Here is a 21,141-nt window from a genome sequence, read left to right as displayed (position 1 = left end):
TCTAAATATGTGCACATCTAGTTTCTTGTCTAAATGTGTCGAAGCAGTCCTCTATTAGTGTGATTCGGCTGAGACCACACTAACATAACCACTTCCTGCTCTGGGTCTGAATCTGTAGCACAGAGTGCAAAACCCCTCTTTCTACACTCACATTCACAACCTACACAATGACACTTATATTATACTAAACTACAGAGATCAACGGCTAGACAGCAAGTAAGATATTTTGGTAAGATGTAAAGTGATTTTATAATAATACTGTCACAGGCACGCAAAAAAAAAAAGACGCAATAAATGCACACCCTAGTCCAGAAACCTTAGTCATTTCAGATGAACTGTAAGTACGTGTTATACTGTACTTTACTGAATTGGTTATTGTCGTACTAAAGCAATATTTCAGTCAGCAATACGCCTAAAGGTTGCGTGCCATGTTATTTTCACAGTTCACTGCCTAAGTAAAGGGTGGTTGGAGTGTGGAAAACTCTGAAATAACAAACCACAAACCCAACCGTTCACAGCAGCTGCTACTTTTTATTTAGCACAAAAAAAAAATTTTTTTTTAATAATAATACATGTTGATTTCTTTCACTCCATCATAAAAACCTAAAGACCCGTTTTCAGTTGCTTCCATTGTATTTTCCACAACACGCTTCCTCAAATTACCCATACTGTCTTCAAAACCACAATTTTAAGTAGATACTGCCAGTTACTCATGAGGTTGTACTGCTTTGATACATCCATCTACTTCCATGTGTTGTACAGATCATGTGATAAATAAGAGTTAGGGCATATGCTTACACCACAATAAGGATATTTTCCAATACTTTTAGAGCTGTACAACTTTATGAGCAGGCATAATCTATAATCCAAGACACAAATCACCACATTCCATTTTTAACGCGTCTCAGTTTTCCTCAAAAACACCATCATTATTGCTAATTTATAATGACACCCCTCCCCCCCCGCGATCTGCCAGGTGTACAATGTAGTCCTAACCAGTGTCAAATTGTGGATCTAATATGGTATTTCTCATTGCTTCCTTGTTTATTTACACTGGTGCTTCTCTGTTGGCAAAACCGTGAAAGAGGATCACAGGCAGTTAGAGACAAATAAGCAATAAACTGATTAGAGAGAACAGATTAAAAGCAATAACAAAGCAAAACCAAGACAAAAAGATCTCACTCGCTGTGTACCGCATCCATCAGTTGGTCAACGTTTGTCAAAAGAAAGTAGAGACGAGGCTTCCATGGCAAAAAACAGTTTATGATGTGCGAAGGAGAGAATGACCACAGGAAAATCATTGACAGCAGCCCTTGTCATGTCCACTCGGGATTTTTATTATCTCATTGGCCGTTTGTTTTTTTCTAGGAACTTTCATGTGTCTTTGATTGTTTGCATGTTCTTTTCTAAAACACTGGGGAAATGAACATTTTCATCCTGTTTTTTTTTTGTTGCAAAAAAGCACCTCCCATTGGATTGGGAGAGTAAAATCACTTTATACTGAATGAGTTGAATCTACCGATGCGAGTAACGTGACACTTATGCATCTGGGTTCATCATGAGCATTGTAATTACATATCAGCGTGTGTGTGTGTGTGTGTGTGTGTGTGTGTGTGTGTGTGTGTGTGTGTGTGCACCTTTGTTAACAATCATAACAGATTAAGGTTCCTCATCTCTGATGATGGTAACTACAATGGCTTTAGGTCCATGCGCAGAGAGAGAATAAGAAGATAAGTGAGGGAAAGGGAGAAAGAGAGAAAAAACAAAAAAGAGGAAAGAGAAGACAATCTTCTCAGTCTGGCAGCAGTAGTGCAGGTCCAAAAGGTCAAAGTTCAAACTTAAAAATGGGCGGTGAATTCTCCTTCCTGAATCAGGAAGTCCACTGGTAGCATCTGTCAGGTGGTCAGTGCGTGATGTCATCAATCAGCCTCGCTGTCATGCGAGACAGAGGTCATGGATGGTGAAATGGGTCACTGCAGAACCAAACCCACCTACAAAAAATGAATAATAATTATATAGCCCAGTATTGATCTTTAGGAATTTTTACACATCACACACACATATGTAAATATATGCATAGTTACACACACAGGCCATTGTTTAACTGCTCATTAATGCAAATATCTAGTCAGCCAATCACATGGCAACAATTAATTTAGGAATGTAGGCATGGTCAAGACGATCTGCGGAAGAGCATCAGAATGAGGAAGAAAGGTGATTTAAGTGACTTTCGAACATGGCATGGTTGTTGGTGCCAGACGGGCTGGTCTGAATATTTCAGAAACTGCTGATATATTGGGATTTTCACACAAAAGTTCAACCATCTCTAGGCCTAGGGTTTACAGAGAATGGTCCAAATAAGAGAAAATATCCAGTGAGGGGCAAGTTCTGTGGGAGAAAATGCCTGGTTGATGGCCAGAGGGCAGAGGAGAATGGCCGGACTGGTTTGAGCTGATAGAAAGGCAACAGTAACTCATCTCTGAACAAACAACACGTTAAATCTTGAAGCAGAGAGGCTACAGCAGAAGAAGACCTGCACCTTGTTGAATCTATGCCACAAAGAATTGAGACACTTCTGAAAGCAAAAGGGGGTCGAACCCAATACTAGCAGAGTGTACCTAATAGAGGCCAGTGAGTGTGTGTGTGAATACAAATATAAAAAAACATTAAAGTTAAATAGAAAACCAGAGAAAGTGACATCTAGGTGCTTTGGGAGACGGGCTGTGAAGTACTATGGCCACCTAGTGGCCAATTAATGTAACTTCAGCTTGACTGATTTATATAAAGAAAAAAGATTTTCATTTAAAAAACTCTGGACTGACATCTGAAAACTTGTACCTTTTCTGAACCCATGCTGGGACATTTCCAATTGTAGAGGTAATACTGCAGGTTTCCATCTCCAATGCCAAACTTGAGCTTCTCCAAAAACGTCTTGTTCTCCATTAGGTCCAGTGCATTAAAGACATCAAATCCTTTCTGCAGGGGGAATGATGCGAGAAAAGCTTTAATAAATCTGCTGATAGTTTAATGCTCCAGTTGTGCCTGCAAATGATACATTTCATACTGCTGCATATCGTCGCTGTCGGACGGAAACCTCCTATGTCCAAATTTGGTCAATTTCATATTTTTTCACAAATCGATGCTATTGGTCAGTCGATTTTTACAAATTATTAACCGATCTAAAGTGTTGAAAATGGCTTGAGAGCAAATCTCTTAACTCCATTGGACACTTCAACTGTCTGAGAATCCTTGTAACTCCACCTCTTCTTCACTCCGCGGCGGGAGCTTTCACTTTCATTTTGAAAGTCGCAACGATTAAGAAATCCTCGTCGAGCAACACGTAAAGCAAGCCTTAACTCTGATTTTATCTGTGTTAAACTATGTCAGTTATTGATGTATTTTAAATATCGACTTATTACTGGGCTTATTATTACTAGGCTTATTATACATGTGCATTGAAGTTTTAAAATGTATCTAATATAATAACGTTACTTGAATTGAATTAAATGTTTTGGATACCACCATTAAATTATTGTTTTTATTATTATTTTACTGACTCGAAGTTTGCATTGCGCATGTAAAATACCCCAAGTAGCAAGGTTTTATTTATGGGAGAAAAAAGGGCTGTCTAAGGTTAATGGCGCTGAGTAAGCCTATCTTTGGATAACTCGGTCTGTTTTTTAGACAATAACGAGTGAAAATAGTTAGGTTAGATACATTTGAGTAGGCCTGTTTTGTTAAAAATTGATAGCTGTAATGCTTCAGTGCAGAAGGAAGCCCATGAGCCACGAAGGTAAGTTTGCGTGCAGATTAGGCTAATTTCCGCCTATTAGACAGCCTAGTCACCTCATCGTTTTTATTTTGGTATTGCATCACTCATAGCTCTTAAAACGTTTAAAATAGAGTTTAGGAAGATGCATGTTGCCACAATCATTAGCTTCTTAAAGCCTTGTCTCTTGTCAAAAGGCTCAACGCGACCGCAGACTTTGATGAACACTGCTGGCAGCAGCGACGTCTGTGTCCGTTTCTATTCTAATCAATGACAGCGTAACCTCGTATCTCCCTGCTCCCAAGTCATAAATCTCGTATCTCCAATTAAACACGATTTTGTGGAAATGTCGTGTTAATGTTGGTACACCACAGTCTATGATAGGAATATTAGGTATAATACCAACTTTAATGATACAATGTTTAATAACTCAAAAAATATGCAGTTTTTTAAATTTCTAAAAAATTATGTTTTTGGAGATGCGAGGATTCCGCCCGACAGCGACGATATGTTCTTCTTAAACACATGTTTGCCTTCACTACTAAAACAACATTTTTTATATTTTTTTTGCACCAAAACTATAAATAGGTAACCTCATAGTAAGGCTGAAACAACTAAATGATAAAATCAATAGAGAATATAATCAACAGAATTTGATTATCGATTAATTACACCCGTTAAGGGAAAACATCCACCAAGTTTTATAATGTATAACAGAGCCCTGCATGGATACGCTCTAGATTTGTTTTCATAACCTTCAGTTTGTACACTGTTTGGAGGACAACATCGGGCAGGATTCTTTTTGGGAAATAAAATATGTGAGTTTTAATTGGATTAATCGAAAACACAATCGACAGATTAATCGATTTTCAAAATGATCATTAGTTGCAGCCCTAACTCTCTCTCTCTCTCTCTCTCTCTCTCTCTCACACACACACTTTCAGTGACTGACCGACTTGGCAAGGATGAGAGCGTCTCCCATCAGGTCCAGCAGGGTGGTTGTGGTGTGTACATTATAGAAAGAGTACGCTGCCTTCAGACTGCGATGCACAGGATGGTTCATGATGGTGGACGGCAGAGTGTAGAAACTCAGGATGTCAGTCACCTTCCCATCTGAACTCTACAACACAGTTGATATAAAGGACCAGCTGTTCACATGCCAAATATATTTCTTAGAAATACGCTGCTTACCCACTCTTATTTTTGTATGTTAGAAGTTCTTTCATAGGATTATACATGGCATGAATTCTTGGTGTCAATACCTCCACTATATAGGTGTCAATGATGTTCTCCTGAGGAAGCAGCCAGTGTTGGACCTCCTCAGGGCTCATGACGGGGACCAGGTTGAACTGACTCAGGTACTCATTCAGCAGGCGGTGAACCGCTGGGACGTCCTTTACAGTCATCGGCTTCAGGCCTGAAGTCTTAGGAGCCTACAGGAGAGAGACACGCAATAAGAGCAAATGGAAAAGAGGAAACCTCCCCCAGACATCACCCAGGAAAGAAGATGGCACATACCTCTGGCAGTCGGTAGAGCTTCATTGTGCGTTGCATAGTCATGTTCCGACTCAGATGAGAGAACTTCACCTCAATCAGCTTTCGTGGGTTCAAAGACCGGTGCCAATATCTACCACACAAATAAGCAAGGCAATTAGTACAAAACAGGGGGTTAAAAAAATGGCTATTAAAATTTGTTAGATTTACAGCAGCAACTAATAGTAGCACACAAGTGGCAGTGTTGTTTGAATCATTGCTTGATTTACTTCTTCCCATTTAGAGATGGCCATTTTTACGAGAACTTTGGCACGTAGACTTCTGTTCAAAAGTCTGGGGCCAGTAAGATTTTTTTATGTTTTTGAAAGAAGTCTCTTATGCTGCATTTATTTAATAGAAACTACTGTATAACTGTAAAATTGTAAAATAATAATTACAATTTAAAATAACTGTTTCCTATTGTAATTATTTATATTAAATCTAATTAATTCCTGTGATGCAAAGCTGAATTTTCAGCATCATTAACACTTTAGTTTAGGGTCCAATTCTCACTATATTACCTAGTTACTTGTTAGCATGCATATTACTAGGATATTGGGTGTTTATTAGTACTTATAAAGCACATAATAATGTCTTATTCTGCATGACCATATTCTATATCCCTTAATCCAACCCAATACCTAAACTAACAACTACCTTACTAACTGTTAATAAGCATTAATTAGGAGTTAACTGAGACAAAATTCATACTTAATAGTTAGTTATTAGTGTGAATTGGAACTTGGAAGCCGTGATAATTTTTTTCTGAATAATTTGATTACTAGAAAGTTCAAAAGAGGAGCATTTATTTGAAATATTTTGTATCATTATAAATGTCTTGACTGTCAATTTTATTCAGCCAGGATGCATTTAAATTGATTAACAGTTTTCTCTCTCGCAAAAAAAAAACAAACAAACAAAAAAAAAACTTACTGACCCTCAAAAAATGTCTACTTTTAGAGTCCACATTTCTCCAGGGACGCAATACACACAGAATTCTGATTGTGGCACAATAAGGCATATTTGAGAACCTATGCACCACCTGGAGGAAGGTGTTTTTTTGTATCAGAGAGCAATATCTGCTGTTCAACAGCCTATCTAATGGCACTCTCCACTCTGCACAGAGGCACCTGTGCATGCGTATTACGAGAGGGCAGATGTGCGTCTTACCTGCAGGTGCCCACAGGTTTGGGCAGCACCACACCTGCGGTGTACACAGCCTGAAAGATGCCCTCCAGATTGACCCGTCTTGTGATCTCCCTGATGAGTACCGGAGCCACTCGTTTCGAGCGAAGTTTCTTATGCACACACAGAAAGTTAATCTCCACCATCTTCTTCTCTCTGGGGGGATCAAAGAGCAGATATGGGTCAACTGAATTTATTGCATTTAAACCATTATTTACAGTAGATACACTTATGACTGCTTACATGTCGTAGATGCGGATGTTGGCTGGAATGGCACTGATGAAACCAACTAGCTTTTGATTAGAGTTCACTCTCACTCCACAATGCCACTGAGGCAACCAGCCTGGAGGACGCAGAGCCCTGGGACAAAAACACAGTACAGAGAAACTGAGGACAGATTTCACATGACTTTTAGACAAAAAATACAAAATAAAAAAGAGAGATAGATAGATAGCCTTTCAAATACAAGACAACAATTTAGATCAAGATTTTCATAACCTTGAATCTGTCATTTTTCAAGCCAATCATTCTTACCAAAGCAGAAATTCAGGAGAGTAATCGAAACGAAACATGTTGTCATCATCCTCCACGTAGTTCTCATTGAGGAGAGTGTACAACTCTTTCAGCTTTAGAGAGAAAGAAAGAAATGGAAAAGAGCTTTAGACGAGTTGTTTCCAGGTGTATATTTGTATGTATAAGAATTCGAGGGATAAATGTAATGGTTTGAGTGTTGTACCACGGCAGCATTTCCCAAATCGAGAGCGTCCCAGCTGAAGCCCTGCGGTAGGCTGTACGGTTCCTCTCGTATGTTATCTTTATCTGGCTCAATCCAGCCATGTGACGTCACAGTCTCTCCTACAAACAAACAAACAAACGACAGACTCAGAATAACACTATGCCACAAGTCATGAGTCTCAAGAAAACATATGTTGTACAGATGAAAATGTACACTACTAGAAAGAAAAAAACTGACGTTAGATGGTAGAAGTATAATAATGAAACTACTGTGAGTACAATTGCACAAATGATCAATACCAAGTTTAGGAACAGGCTGAGTGTCCCAGAACTGATAACTGCGACGTGTGGCCTCCTCCATGGTTTTAGCTGGACCTTGTCCCACTGAGAACAGCTCAATGGCCTTCTGGATCTCCTGTAACTTATCAGCAGGGAGGGAGTTTACCTGAGGAAGAGACAGAAATAATTCCTCAAATGCTTGCAAAAGTACTTTGGCTGTACCATGGTGCAGTGATATTATCAGATGATGGTAATGAACACAATGGTTTTAGAAAATAACCCAAGGTACTTCAAAGAATACCATGGTATTTAAGGCATTTCCTGCACTGATATATGGGTCTACATCAAAATATTACAAATATTATTACAAAATATAACTACACATATAGACCAAGCAGTTGGGACAGTGCTTGTAAAGAAAACATTTGTTCCTATACTAAAGTAGAGACGCACCAATATTACATTTCTGGCAGATAGCCTAATGCTAAAGGCTGAAGTACACTTCATGACGTTTGCCCCGATTTGCAGTCTGGACAGTTGTTGTACACTAAGTATGATGTTCAGACTGAGGGTATCAAACCTGATATTTTGAGCGATTTTGATTTCTCATGCGTTTCCAAATAAGGCGAGTGTTTCTACATTAGTTTGTTGCGTTCGGAATTACATGAAAGTCGTGTGTGATCCTCAGTTGTTTAGTATATGTCGTTTCAATGTCGTACACATTGTTTCAAACCTGTAAGACTTTCGTTTGAGTTTCAGCAAGAACCAATGAGGTTCATTCTCATGTTACGCAGCACGTTTGAGCTTCTGCAAGAACCAATGAGGTTCCTTCTCATGTTACGCAGAACGTTTGAGCTTCAGCAAGAACCAATGAGGTTCATTCTTGTGTTTCGCAGCACGTTTGAGCATCAACAAGAACCAATGAGGTTCATTCTCATGTTGCGCAGAAGTTTGAGCATCAACAAGAACCAATGAGGTTCATTCTTGTGTTACGCAGCACGTTTGAGCATCAACAAGAACCAATGAGGTTCCTTCTCATGTTACGCGGAACGTTTGAGCTTCAGCAAGAACCAATGAGGTTCATTCTTGTGTTACGCAGCACGTTTGAGCATCAACAAGAACCAATGAGGTTCATTCTCATGTTGCGCAGAACGTTTGAGCATCAACAAGAACCAATGAGGTTCATTCTCGTGTTACGCAGCACGTTTGAGCTTCACTAAGAACCAATGAGGTTCATTCTCATGTTACGCAGAACGTTTGAGCTTCAGCAAGAACCAATGAGGTTCATTCTCATGTTACGCAGCACGTTTGAGCATCAACAAGAACCAATGAGGTTCATTCTCATGTTACGCAGAACGTTTGAGCTTCAGCAAGAACCAATGAGGTTCATTCTCATGTTACGCAGAACGTTTGAGCTTCAGCAGGAACCAATGAGGTTCATTCTCATGTTACGCAACTCGTTTGAGCATCAACAAGAACCAATGAAGTTCATTCTCATGTTACGCAGAACGTTTGAGCTTCAGCAAGAACCAATGAGGTTCATTCTCATGTTACGCAGCACGTTTGAGCTTCAGCAAGAACCAATGAGGTTCATTCTTGTGTTACGCAGCACGTTTGAGCTTCAACAAGAACCAATGAGGTTCATTCTCGTGTTATGCAGCACGTTTGAGCTTCACTAAGAACCAATGAGGTTCATTCTCATGTTACGCAGAACATTTGAGCTTCAGCAAGAACCAATGAGGTTCATTCTTGTGTTACGCAGAACGTTTGAGCATCAACAAGAACCAATGAGGTTCATTCTCGTGTTACGCAGCACGTTTGAGCTTCACTAAGAACCAATGAGGTTCATTCTCGAGTTACGCAGCACGTTTGAGCATCAACAAGAACCAATGAGGTTCATTCTCATGTTACACAGCACGTTTGAGCATCAACAAGAACCAATGAGGTTCATTCTCATGTTACGCAGAACGTTTGAGCTTCAGCAAGAACCAATGAGGTTCATTCTCATGTTACGCAGAACGTTTGAGCTTCAGCAAGAACCAATGAGGTTCATTCTCATGTTACGCAACACGTTTGAGCATCAACAAGAACCAATGAGGTTCATTCTCATGTTACACAGCACGTTTGAGCATCAACAAGAACCAATGAGGTTCATTCTCATGTTACGCAGAACGTTTGAGCTTCAGCAAGAACCAATGAGGTTCATTCTCATGTTACGCAGCACGTTTGAGCTTCAGCAAGAACCAATGAGGTTCATTCTTGTGTTACGCAGCACGTTTGAGCTTCAACAAAAACCAATGAGGTTCATTCTCGTGTTATGCAGCACGTTTGAGCTTCACTAAGAACCAATGAGGTTCATTCTCATGTTACGCAGAACGTTTGAGCTTCAGCAAGAACCAATGAGGTTCATTCTTGTGTTACGCAGAACGTTTGAGCATCAACAAGAACCAATGAGGTTCATTCTCGTGTTACGCAGAACGTTTGAGCTTCACTAAGAACCAATGAGGTTCATTCTCATGTTACGCAGAACGTTTGAGCTTCAACAAGAACCAATGAGGTTCATTCTCATGTTACGCAGAACGTTTGAGCTTCAACAAGAACCAATGAGGTTCATTCTCATGTTACGCAGCACGTTTGAGCTTCAACAAGAACCAATGAGGTTCATTCTCATGTTACGCAGAACGTTTGAGCTTCAGCAAGAACCAATGAGGTTAATTGTCATGTTACGCAGCACGTTTGAGCTTCAGCAAGAACCAATGAGGTTCATTCTCGTGTTACGCAGCACGTTTGAGCTTCAACAAGAACCAATGAGGTTCATTCTCATGTTATGCAGCACATTTGAGCTTCACCAAGAACCAATGAGCTTCATTCTCATGTTACGCAGCACATTTGAGCATCAACAAGAACCAATGAGGTTCATTCTTGTGTTACGCAGCACGTTTGAGCTTCAGCAAGAACCAATGAGGTTCATTCTCATTAGTTACGCAGCACGTTTGAGCTTCAGCAAGAACCAATGAGGTTCATTCTCATGTTACGCAGCACATTTGAGCTTCAACCAGAACCAATGAGGTTCATTCTCATGTTACGCAGCACGTTTGAGCTTCAGCAAGAACCAGTGAGGTTCATTCTCATGTTACGCAGCACGTTTGAGCTTCAGCAAGAACCAATGAGGTTCATTCTCATGTTACGCAGCACGTTTGAGCTTCAGCAAGAACCAGTGAGGTTCATTCTCGTGTTACACAGCACATTTGTTTTTATCGGGGCTCCAGACTAACTTTTTTACTTGGAGCACTGTCTGTAGCCGATATATACCACAATATATATATAGTAAAATTTTAATGGTATCGGTACGGACTACTGGAATTTTGGTACCGTGACATCCCTAGGACTCTTTGAGTTTGAGATGAAAAATGTAAATAATCTTGTTAAACACACAGAGTCATACAAACACACTCACTTTGGCCAGCGGATCCTGTGCTACATCTTTTCCTCCAGCCTTGTCCTTGTTCTTTTTCTTCTGTTTCTTTTTCTTCTTCTTGGCACCTGTGTCACCCTTCTCCCTGCGGGTCATATGAACTCAGTTGACATGGGCAGATATAATGAGAGGTCATGTCCACTCAGCACTAACTACAGCTGATGCAGGTGAAAGGAATGGACGCATCACTGCTCCTGATGCATTCAGCAGTATTTTACGATGACAACCTCTCGTTAGAGTACAACAATACTTATAGGCTGGATTTTATTTGGACATTTCTAACCTATAAACAAGAATTTTCACAGAACAAAGAGAAGTGGTCTAGAGTTTCCCAGAGATATAGGGATAGTTCACCCAAAAACGGACCTCCTGTTATCATTTCCTCACCCTAATGTCGTTCTAAACCTTTACGAGTTATTTTTTCTTCTGTGGAACATAAAAGAAGACATTGTGAGGAATGTTTCAGTGTTTCTTTGTACATTCAATGGAAGTCAATAGACAACAAAATCATTCAGTTTCCAACATTTTTCAAAATATCATCTTTTGTGTTCCGCAGAGGAAAGAAACTCATACAGGTTTGGAATGAAGAAATGATGACGAATAACATTTTTGGGTGAACTATCCCTTTAATGAACCTATTTATTTCAGTTGTAGTATGGTGACAAATATACACACTGGTAGCATGTGCGTGAAAAAGATCAAGCAGAATCTGAGCTTAAAAAAAAAATAATAATAAAAATAAAAAAAAGGATAAAACTGGACATACTGAAACAAATAACTAATGTCACCTCATGAAATTCACCTCATGCCTGACCTACACAGGCACAAGAGTCAAGACCCACACCAGTAGTCGAGATGGAATGGGGCGACTTACAGAGAGACGCGCAGCTAATCCTATTAATGTCCACGGAGGGAGAGAGGTGACAGCGCTGAGCTACATTTGTTAATGGGGGACAGATGGTCTATCACATGACCTGCAGAAAAAGCATGTTTTTGTGTGTTCGAGGGGTGGTGGGCTATACGACAAAGACTGATGGATGAACAAGCACCTCTGTGACTATTGCTTTGACAGCCGTCCATCCCCATCTACCCACCCGGGCTTCCATTCTTTATCTGTGTATTACTTCAATAGATTTAAGCAAGCTGCAATATAGGATGTCCTCATAACATAACGGACAATTGTAGAGTATTGTGTTAATTATAAATTATGTTTTAGATATCATAATACTTCCTTCCATAGTTAATTAATCATAATACATTTAAGACAAATTTAATCAATTGTTATGTTTAAATATGCAAATTAGGCATAATTTAATTAAATACTCACTAAATGTCATACATTGGCAGAACAGAATTCATAGAATAAAACCAGGTTCAATGGTTGTTTGACATATTAAAGTTTTTTTTATCACTCTATAAATAAGAAAATACTGTGAACAGCCAGGAAAAAATGCCCAAGTTAGCTTTTTAAATGTTAATTATTCTGCATTGTCTGTTAAACATTTTCCAGATGAATAAAAAATAAATCTGTTCAACATATCACATGACAGTTGGACACGAATAAATGAAACAAAAATGTTTATGGAAATATTTATTTACGTATTATTTTCATAACGGAAGAAAACCGGCATCAATTGTATGAGGGGCAACATGACAGGCGGCACAATTACTTCTTTATGATAAAGTGCAATATTTCACTCTCTGTTGCCTAATACATTCGAGTCGGTCTCTGTACGTGACCTTGAGGAACATAATAGTGGATAAGAAGCTGGTTAGTGGGGCTTTATTATTAACTATATTTCAGTGAACAGATTAGCTCGTTGGTACTGAAAGTGAAACTCCATCGGGGAAAACGACTGAGAGAGACTGCAAATAGAGAGCAAGGTGATAAAAAATAAATAAAAAAACCTTTAATGATGCTTCACTTGCAACTAGCAGCAGTCAAGCTAACTAGATCACGACAAGCCATCGTTTAGTGACAGCAAATCCAAATTACTTTCAACCTAGTGGCCACAAAGGCCACATGAGCAGGTTTGAAAGCTGTTTTTGGTGGTGATTTATAAATATTTGTCAGTTTATGATTTATTAAACAGCATATGAAATAGTGAGTTTAAACGTGATAGCTTATTAATTTTTACCATACTATGAATTATGGTGAGGCTGTTAAACGCCTCGCACAAAAATGCCAATGATCCTAGAGAACTGGCCATATGGAACCGTCCTTTTGTTTGATTGACGGCGTCTGAGCCAATCGTTTTAGAGTTCCGTGCGTCAATCAAGGCCGTGAACCAATGGCGTAGGACCACAGGGCGGGCTGATATGCTGTTAGCGTGCCCCAGCCTAGCCGAACAAGGGCCCTGTCTTTTAGGGCCGTGAGGAAGAGTATTGTACTTTTACGAGCTAACAATAAAATGCATGCACGCTCACCCATCATCAGAGTGATGCTCTTCATTTTCACAGTTGCTGCAATGTCCATGATCATCTTCTACCTCAGTTTCTTTCTCCAGCTGCGGTGCTGTCTCATTCTCATCCGCCATCTTTAACCAGGAAGTGAGGATCTCGCCCTGCGCTCTCACACCCCGCAAAACCATTGGTGGACTGTCGCAATGGCCGATGGGCTCTGTAGTTCTTTCATTTTGAGTCTATCTATCTATCTATCTATCTATCTATCTATCTATCTATCTATCTATCTATCTATCTATCTATCTATCTATCTATCTATCTATCTATCTATCTATCTATCTATCTATCTATCTATCTATCTATCTATCTGTCTATCTATCTGTCTGTCTGTCTATCTAAACACACAATAATTAGCTACAATTAGCTAGAGAAATATTAATATTAATTTATTTAAATACTGATTATCTATTCCAGTACAACCTAATAAAAATATGCATACACACACATAGGCTACAGTACTGTATAAACAACAAGTTATACATTCAGATCAAGGGATGGTAGTTTTCTACTGTGAAACAGAAAATCTACAATTAAAACACGTTTGTAAAGAAGTAGTTGATATTATATTATTATATATTATATAAAATAGATTATCATAGCTTAGTGCAAAACACAGACCTTTGGAAACTCTTTAACTCAATAACCATGATTTATCAATCTTAGCCATAAAATGAAGTATCTAGGGGCAAGTGTTATAGTTGCCTGCACCTTCAGAAAAGTTGCTGGTCAAGAAGTGTAATTTGTCTAAATTTGGACATCTTAGGACACTGAGCATTTACAATGCTTGCTTTTAGCTTTAATCAAATATTAATAAATCGATTAAATTAAAAAAATCGATTAAATCTTCTGTCTCTGACATTATGTTAAACACAGATTTCATCATTAGTCATAGTTATTTAAAAAATGTTTAGATATATTATTTCTCAGAATTACCCAATTGGAACGCTGATAATGTTAAAATCAATTAAAATATACTTGCATAAAAACTTAATCAGTCATGAACCATATACTTGCTATGCTTTCAGTATCCTTTCAATATGTTTTTTTTTCCTACGCTTTCTTTATCTTGTCAGTATTCAGCATATCAAAACCACCAACACAATTACAATATTCAAACATTAAAACAATTAAAGACAGATCATTTCTGTCTACATGCACATACAATTCTTGTCCAGAATCTCAAGACTAGCTTAAATTCAATTAAAATATTAAATAATTATAAAATGTGTTAAATATTCTAAATTCAAGGCTCAGACTCAATAGAATTCTGTCTCCATGGAAACAGACTATATAAACAACACTGACTTGTAACTTCTAACAATACTTACTTTAGCATATTTAGCTTCCACCATAACATGGCCATAACACGCTCTGACACCACAGATTAACAATAGAAAAAAAGCCAAATGCAGGTCTACACTGACTCTCTTCAGATTGTTGCGCACAGAGTTTGTCCATATACGTCCAGTGTCACATGTTTTTTCAGGTGGTCTCATTCTGAAGAGTCACAGCACCTCAAGAGCTCGGCTCAGTGGCTTTTCCTTCAGTATTTCTAGGAACAACTGTATTACAGAAGCATCAGGCTTTGCCTTTCCGTTCAGAAACGGTTTTAATAGGAACTCCCCGCCGTACCACCTTGACATGGATGAAGAGGGTGGCAGGAGAGAGACTGGAGCCGTCTGCTTTTAGCAGGTGAACATGACGATAACCTGGAGAATAACACAAAACACTTCAATAAAATATGTGAAAAAACTAGTCTAAAATAAAAGCAGTGTCAAGAAGCAAGTGTTCAAAGTAATGTGTACCAATCGAAGTCAAAGTTTCATGAACATCAGGATTAATTCAAATGCGTTTCAGAACCTTCTTGAACTTCAGATCTAGACATTTTTTAAACATTACATGCTCTAGGCAACAGACTAAGAAGCAGATTTCCTTCTCACTGATCTCTCAGTGATCTGGAAACTATTCTTCTTCAGGAATGGCACAAATCCCACTCTACACAGTTAGAGACTCGAACAACAACATTCCAAAAACCACTAGAGCTGTTTTGAAGGAAAAAGGTTGATCTGACTCTTTATTATATCCTTGATAAAGATTCATGTTAGATGTTTCCAGTCTTGACACATTTTATATAGGCTAATACAGTAGTTTACTGAGATGCATTTATAATTTTTTATTGTCAATACTGTTTAAAAGTTTGGGGGTCAGTAATATTTAGCTACAATTATTTGAGTAACAGTAATATTGTAAATATTATTACAATTTAAAATGACTGTTTTCTATTTGAATATATTTTAAAATGTAATGTAACGGCAAGCCTGAATTTTCAGCATCATTACTCCAGTCTTCAGTGTCACATGATCCTTCAGAAATCATTCTAATATGATGATTTGCTGCTTAAGAAACATTTCTTATTATTATAAATGTTGAAAACAGTTGTGCTTGCTTAATATTTTTGTGGAAACCGTGATAAAAAAAAAACCCCAGCATCTACTTGAAATATAACTCATTTTGTAACTTTATAAATATCTTTACTGTCACTTTTGATCAATTTAATGTGTCCTTGCTGGGACACTATTCAAAACTATTAAAAAAATTATACTGACCCTAAACGTTTGAAGGACAGTTAGTGTTGGAAAATATAAAATACAAAGAGTTCTGTCATGACAACTCTCGGAGTGATTGGCATGGTAATGGTTATGCCAATGTTGTATGTTTGGTCTTGGCGGAATAGATCTGCTACGCTGCTGCTGTAGTTTATTGCTGTTGCTGCTGAAGAGTAAGTACGGGACTTGCTACTGCCAATACATACACGCCACGCTGCTGTGAGCAAGTAAGACATGCTGCTGCTGTACAATATAGTGTACATGAATTACCCGTAGCAGATCTATACAGGTGGAGCTGAGGAAGGGGGAGAGTTTCTGAAAGCGCGCTGCACTGCTAAAGCCTGGTTCACACGGCAGGATAATTAGGCCGATTTTAGCCCCGATTCACTCCTTCCGACAATCTTAAGGATGCTCCGATTATCGTAAAATAATCTGATCAGATATTCCTGCCGTGTGTGGTGTGTTAAGGCTGCTCTCGTCTGCTCGGAAGGACGTCGGGACCGCTCCGATCTCAAATCGGGGATATCCAACATGTTGGATTTATTTGGCCCGATTTCTTCTCGTGTGTGGTGTCCCCCGAGCACGCAGCCTGTGGACTGTGGAGTGTAGCCAATCAGAAAGCGAGGTGACAAGGCGGCGAGGAAACACCGGGAAATATAATCAAAACAGCCGGCGGCATCGCACACCAGAAAGTCCGGTGGACGTCAGAGATCATCGCCTTTTCTTTTGATAACGTTTTTTTTCCGGTTAAAAACAAACTACAAACTATTGCCACTGCATCCTCTTCGTCTGCCATGATTGTTTACTCTGAAGTCACGTTTGATCTCGAGGTATTTTGCGCGATTTCCCGTCTGACCTGAGAATGCTCGGGAGTCAAATCGGTTCGTGTGTGATGTGTTGATTTTGTCGTGTGGCTGCGCACCACACACTGTACGACCAAAACTGTTAGACCTGTGATTTTTTATCCCCGTGTGTGGGGTCTCTCAGGTTTGGAAAATCGGCCGACAATTTTAAAATCGTCCTGTGTGAACCAGCCTTTAGACAAATGCTAACCAAGTATTTGAAGGTTGAGCAGCGAGCTCATTGGCTACTGATACGGCAGGAACCAATCAGCTGTGCCCTATAGATAACGATGTGATTATGTCCAGGTGAGTAAAAGGATCTAATAGCCTGAACCATGCCAGTTTCATGCCAGAACTTTGCATTTCTTCCACCACAAACCATGCATATGTTTAAATATTATAAATGTCTTATAAAAACATTATATTGTGCATACCAAACACACACACACAAACACACACACCTGTTCGTAGGCTGGTGAAGGGGAGGGTGAATTGGCCAATAAAATCGTTCTTAGATTTGTGGTCGTGATCTTCCACCATGAAACGCACCAAGGCCAGTTCAGGCACTTGCAGCTGAAAGCTCACAGTACAATCCCAGCGGGGGTTGAAACCTGCAGAGGGAGACAAACACACACACACACTCAATTTTCAATCTTGACAGGAACATCTCTTGTTTTAATGACAAAATCTATTGTTTGTCACAGCATAGGCAAAATAAATGTGCTATTACATGAAAATAAATTAATATACACACCATTAAAACAGCAATGTTTATATGTCCCATTTATAAGATATTTGCATAGATCTTTATGGATTAAACAATCATACACCACAATGAGAAAATCTCATTTGCCTCACCATTGTTGTCAATGCGCTGGGTTTTGTCACGAGCCTTATCGATGGAAACTCCATGAATCTCCACCCAGACTTGCGGGTCCACAATGGAGTTGGGGTTGTCAATGTTTATTTTAGGAAGTTGCTGAGCTGTAATCACCTGTGGGAGAAACAAAATGGCCCACAAGAACAGTAAAAATGATTAAATGTGAATGTAGAAAAATAGATTTATCAAAATATTTACAGGGCACATGGGAAGTTGAGCAAAATTTCCTGTCAGACCGTCATGAAAAGCTAAACAAGAGAAGCGGAGCAGTTACTAACCCGTATGGTAAGTTGTGTGGGTATATGTCCTGGTCCTCCACCAGTGTTCTCAGGGTCAAAGTCGGACTTCGGGTGACACAGGAAGTCAGGTTTGAGCACATATCCACAGCGCCCGTTGGGCAGAAAGCGGCCCTGGTTCAGATCCATCTGCTCTCCTGGTGTCTGGAAGTTCAGAGCCACTGGAGAACAGAGAGAATGAAGCTTTCAAGCATTTGCTGCTGGACTTGGAGACATGCAGGAATGTCCGAGTGCTCGTTCAGCTCACCCATCTGGCTTCCCCCGTTCCACATGTCCTGGGGGTCGTAGTTGGAGGACTGTAGTCTCTGGCCTGATGGGTAAATCCTGCTCAGCTGCCGACTGTTAAGTCGAACAAACATCTTCCCTACAGGGGACACACATAAAACAATGAACAGATCACACAAGGAACAAATCCATATTTATAAATATATATTTTAAACTACAGTTCAATAGTAGTTCAGCTGTTTTCAAAGTAGAGAAGCTGTTTTTTTTAACAAGTAGCAGATCAACATGACAAACTGCAACATGATTGCAATTTTGTTGTTTATTGTTTACAATTTTGTTTTAATGCTGTTAACTAATTTATATTCTCATTGTTTTTGCATACACTTAAGTTTGGGTCAGTAAGATTTGAATACTTTTATTCAGCAAGGATGCATTAAATTGATCAAAAATGACAGCAAAGACATTTCTATTTCAAATAAATGCTGTTCTTTTGAACTTTCTATTAATCAGAGCACAACAGAAAAAAAGTTTATTAAAAAATTAAAAAGTATCAAAAGTTTTCAACATTGATAAGAATTGTTTCTTGAGCAGCAAATCAGCATAATTACAATGATTTCTGAAGGACACTGAAGACAGTTATTTTAAATTGTAATAGTTTTTCACAATATTACTGTTTTTACTCTATTTTTTATTTTAAAAAAATGCAGCTTTGGCATAAAGGACTTCTTTTATGATCCACACTTTTGAACGGTAGAGTAAATATTGCTTTGATTAACTAAACACATTATATCATCTGAAAGTTTCCTCCTATAGTTTCAATATATAAAAAAAAATTCTCCAAAAGGATAGCGTGACTGACCTTTGTCTAATTATGTTTTGTTTTTTTTGTTATTGTGGTTTGTGCGGTAAAGGTTGAGCTCTGAAACTGAGTGGTGTGATACGACCTAATTCTGAAATGATGTGAGTTTGATGTAAATTTGTCATGCCGCTGGCTGTCAGTGTTGGCTGGAAGAGCAGCGTCTTTGCATTGGAAGTGATCTGCTCATTTATTATAAACCATCTGGTGGAGCCCTAGGCAACAGGCCCTGATAAAAGCAGTAAACATTAAAACAATACACAGTTCACAGTAACCTTCATACAGCAGTATACATTCATACAGCATTGTATTTCTGGGAAGTCGCGTGCCACTTCTATTATGATAGATATCACAGTATTATTATGCTTTTTCTTAAAAAGACAGGACATGCTTCTCATTGCAGTGGTTCTGTGGATCAGGCCGGTCCTAAAGCACACAGAGCATGATGTGGCTTGAGTGAATATGCAGTGTAAGATTTGTTCAGGTCATCTCACCTGAGTCTTTGATGAGTTTAAGCGCCTCATTCTCAGAGAAAGAGGACATCACGCTAGGAGGTCTCTGATTGGCTGTCTCGAAACCACTGAAGGGCACACTCTGACAATACACCACCAGATCTGACATCTCTGGACTCAGTTTAGTGCTCACAGACTGGGGGAGGATTTATACATGTCAGTGCGTATGTACACACACAGGCAGATTTTCTTCAGAGTACGTTTAGGCAGTACATACACTTCATACAGTATGATGCATATAGCTGATACGTTTACCTGAGCTGCAGTCACACTCATTCACATATCCCAATAATTTTCTCAAATATGGCAAATGTTAAAACACAAATAGTACACATCAAACCACATAATCATCCAATAATTGACAAAACAGAACAGGATTTAATAACTTGGCCAGGAAAGCCATTCATATCTGGACTCACCTTCCCAGGATCCTTTTTAGATTCCTTTTTGCTCCCGCCCCCTCCCACAGCAGAATCTTCATCTAAGCTATTTGAGAAGCTTATCCAGCTGTCATTCTTCCCCAGCAGACCACTCAACTTCTTCCCCTTCAGCAGGATACGCCCCATCAACTCCTACAGTAAAACAGGCACATGAGAGAAAGAACATCGGTGAAATGTTCCAATACTATGAACACTTTGTTCTTCTTGGAAAATGGGCGTTTTACAACACCGTGACAGTAAACATAATAATTTACGTCAGAGGCTGAACACACCTTAAATAGTATGTAAGAATGGTGGGATGACAGAAAAGTCTTGGAAACAGTGTGAGTGAAAGAGAGGGGGGAATATCATACATATGAAAAAAGAGGCAAGAGTGCTTCACACAGAAGGAAAACACTAAACGAGTATGAGCACTGGCATGTGTTGACTTAAATTGACTTAAATTAATTCCTAGTACTACACGATTGCAAATGTCCTAAATGTTTTTTTTATAGGCAGCAAGAGTCAGATGTTTTTTACTGATAATCCCCAGAATGTAAACAGGAAGTTTCCAAGAGCAAGAAAGGAAAAATTAGCATACCAAGTCATTTTAGACAAAGCATCTGTTGAATACACACACTACTGTTTAAAAGTTTGGGGTCAGTAAGATTAAATAAAATAAATAAATAAATAAATAAATATATATATATATATATACAGAAAGGATGAATTAATGGATAAAAAAACAAAAAACAAATAAACATGGTTTCCTCAAAAATATTGAGCAGCACAACTGTTTTCAACACTGATAATAATAATAAGTGTTTATTGAGCATCAAATCAGCGTATTAGAATCATTTCTGAAGGATCATGTGACTGAAGACTGGAGTAATGATGCTGAAAATTCAGCTTTGCATCACAGGAATAAAGTACATTTTATTAAAAGAGAAAACAGTTATTTTAATTGTAATAATATTTCACAATATTACTATTTTTACTGTATTTTTGATCAAATAAATGCAGTCTTAGCGAGCAGATGAGACTTCTTTCAAAAACATAAAAAAAT

General features: G+C 38.7%; 2 protein-coding genes across 2 annotated transcripts in view; both read right to left on the bottom strand.

Annotated features, from left to right (window-relative positions):
* Positions 1 to 511: 511 nt before the first annotated feature.
* Positions 512 to 13,550, bottom strand: nmt1a (N-myristoyltransferase 1a). The gene is made up of 12 exons (XM_082167707.1): positions 13,404 to 13,550; positions 10,959 to 11,061; positions 7,523 to 7,667; positions 7,224 to 7,342; positions 7,022 to 7,113; positions 6,731 to 6,847; positions 6,473 to 6,643; positions 5,288 to 5,396; positions 5,032 to 5,202; positions 4,722 to 4,889; positions 2,839 to 2,976; positions 512 to 1,991 (listed from the first exon to the last, which is right to left on the bottom strand). Exons 1-12 carry the CDS (start codon positions 13,511 to 13,513, stop codon positions 1,971 to 1,973), a joined length of 1,464 nt encoding a protein of 487 aa, XP_082023833.1. The 5' UTR covers positions 13,514 to 13,550; the 3' UTR covers positions 512 to 1,970.
* A 254-nt stretch (positions 13,551 to 13,804) lies between these two features.
* plcd3a (phospholipase C, delta 3a) overlaps positions 13,805 to 21,141 on the bottom strand; it is a 35,130-nt gene continuing 27,793 nt past the window's right edge. Inside the window, exons 9-15 of the mRNA XM_082167699.1 lie at positions 20,076 to 20,228; positions 19,639 to 19,792; positions 18,311 to 18,427; positions 18,046 to 18,224; positions 17,746 to 17,881; positions 17,349 to 17,498; positions 13,805 to 15,148 (exon numbers count right to left, since the gene is read on the bottom strand). Of these exons, the coding sequence (XP_082023825.1) occupies positions 15,018 to 15,148; positions 17,349 to 17,498; positions 17,746 to 17,881; positions 18,046 to 18,224; positions 18,311 to 18,427; positions 19,639 to 19,792; positions 20,076 to 20,228 (1,020 nt within the window). The 3' untranslated portion in view covers positions 13,805 to 15,017. The remainder of the gene's footprint in view (positions 15,149 to 17,348; positions 17,499 to 17,745; positions 17,882 to 18,045; positions 18,225 to 18,310; positions 18,428 to 19,638; positions 19,793 to 20,075; positions 20,229 to 21,141) is intronic.

Source organism: Leuciscus leuciscus (assembly GCF_965113295.1).
Source record: "Leuciscus leuciscus genome assembly, chromosome: 1".
NCBI classification, from domain to species: domain Eukaryota; kingdom Metazoa; phylum Chordata; class Actinopteri; order Cypriniformes; family Leuciscidae; genus Leuciscus; species Leuciscus leuciscus.
This window is presented reverse-complemented; position numbering and strand designations above follow the sequence as displayed.

What these genes read in the sequence shown, in the direction of transcription:
- nmt1a (XM_082167707.1), bottom strand. Translation starts at nt 13,513, where the DNA reads ATGGCGGATGAGAATGAGACAGCACCGCAGCTGGAGAAAGAAACTGAG. An exon ending in ATTTGGGAAATGCTGCCGTG is followed by an intron (nt 7,114 to 7,223) that starts GTACAACACTCA and finishes TTCTCTCTAAAG; the next exon opens with CTGAAAGAGTTGTACACTCT. An exon ending in AAACCTGTGGGCACCTGCAG is followed by an intron (nt 5,397 to 6,472) that starts GTAAGACGCACA and finishes TTTGTGTGGTAG; the next exon opens with ATATTGGCACCGGTCTTTGA.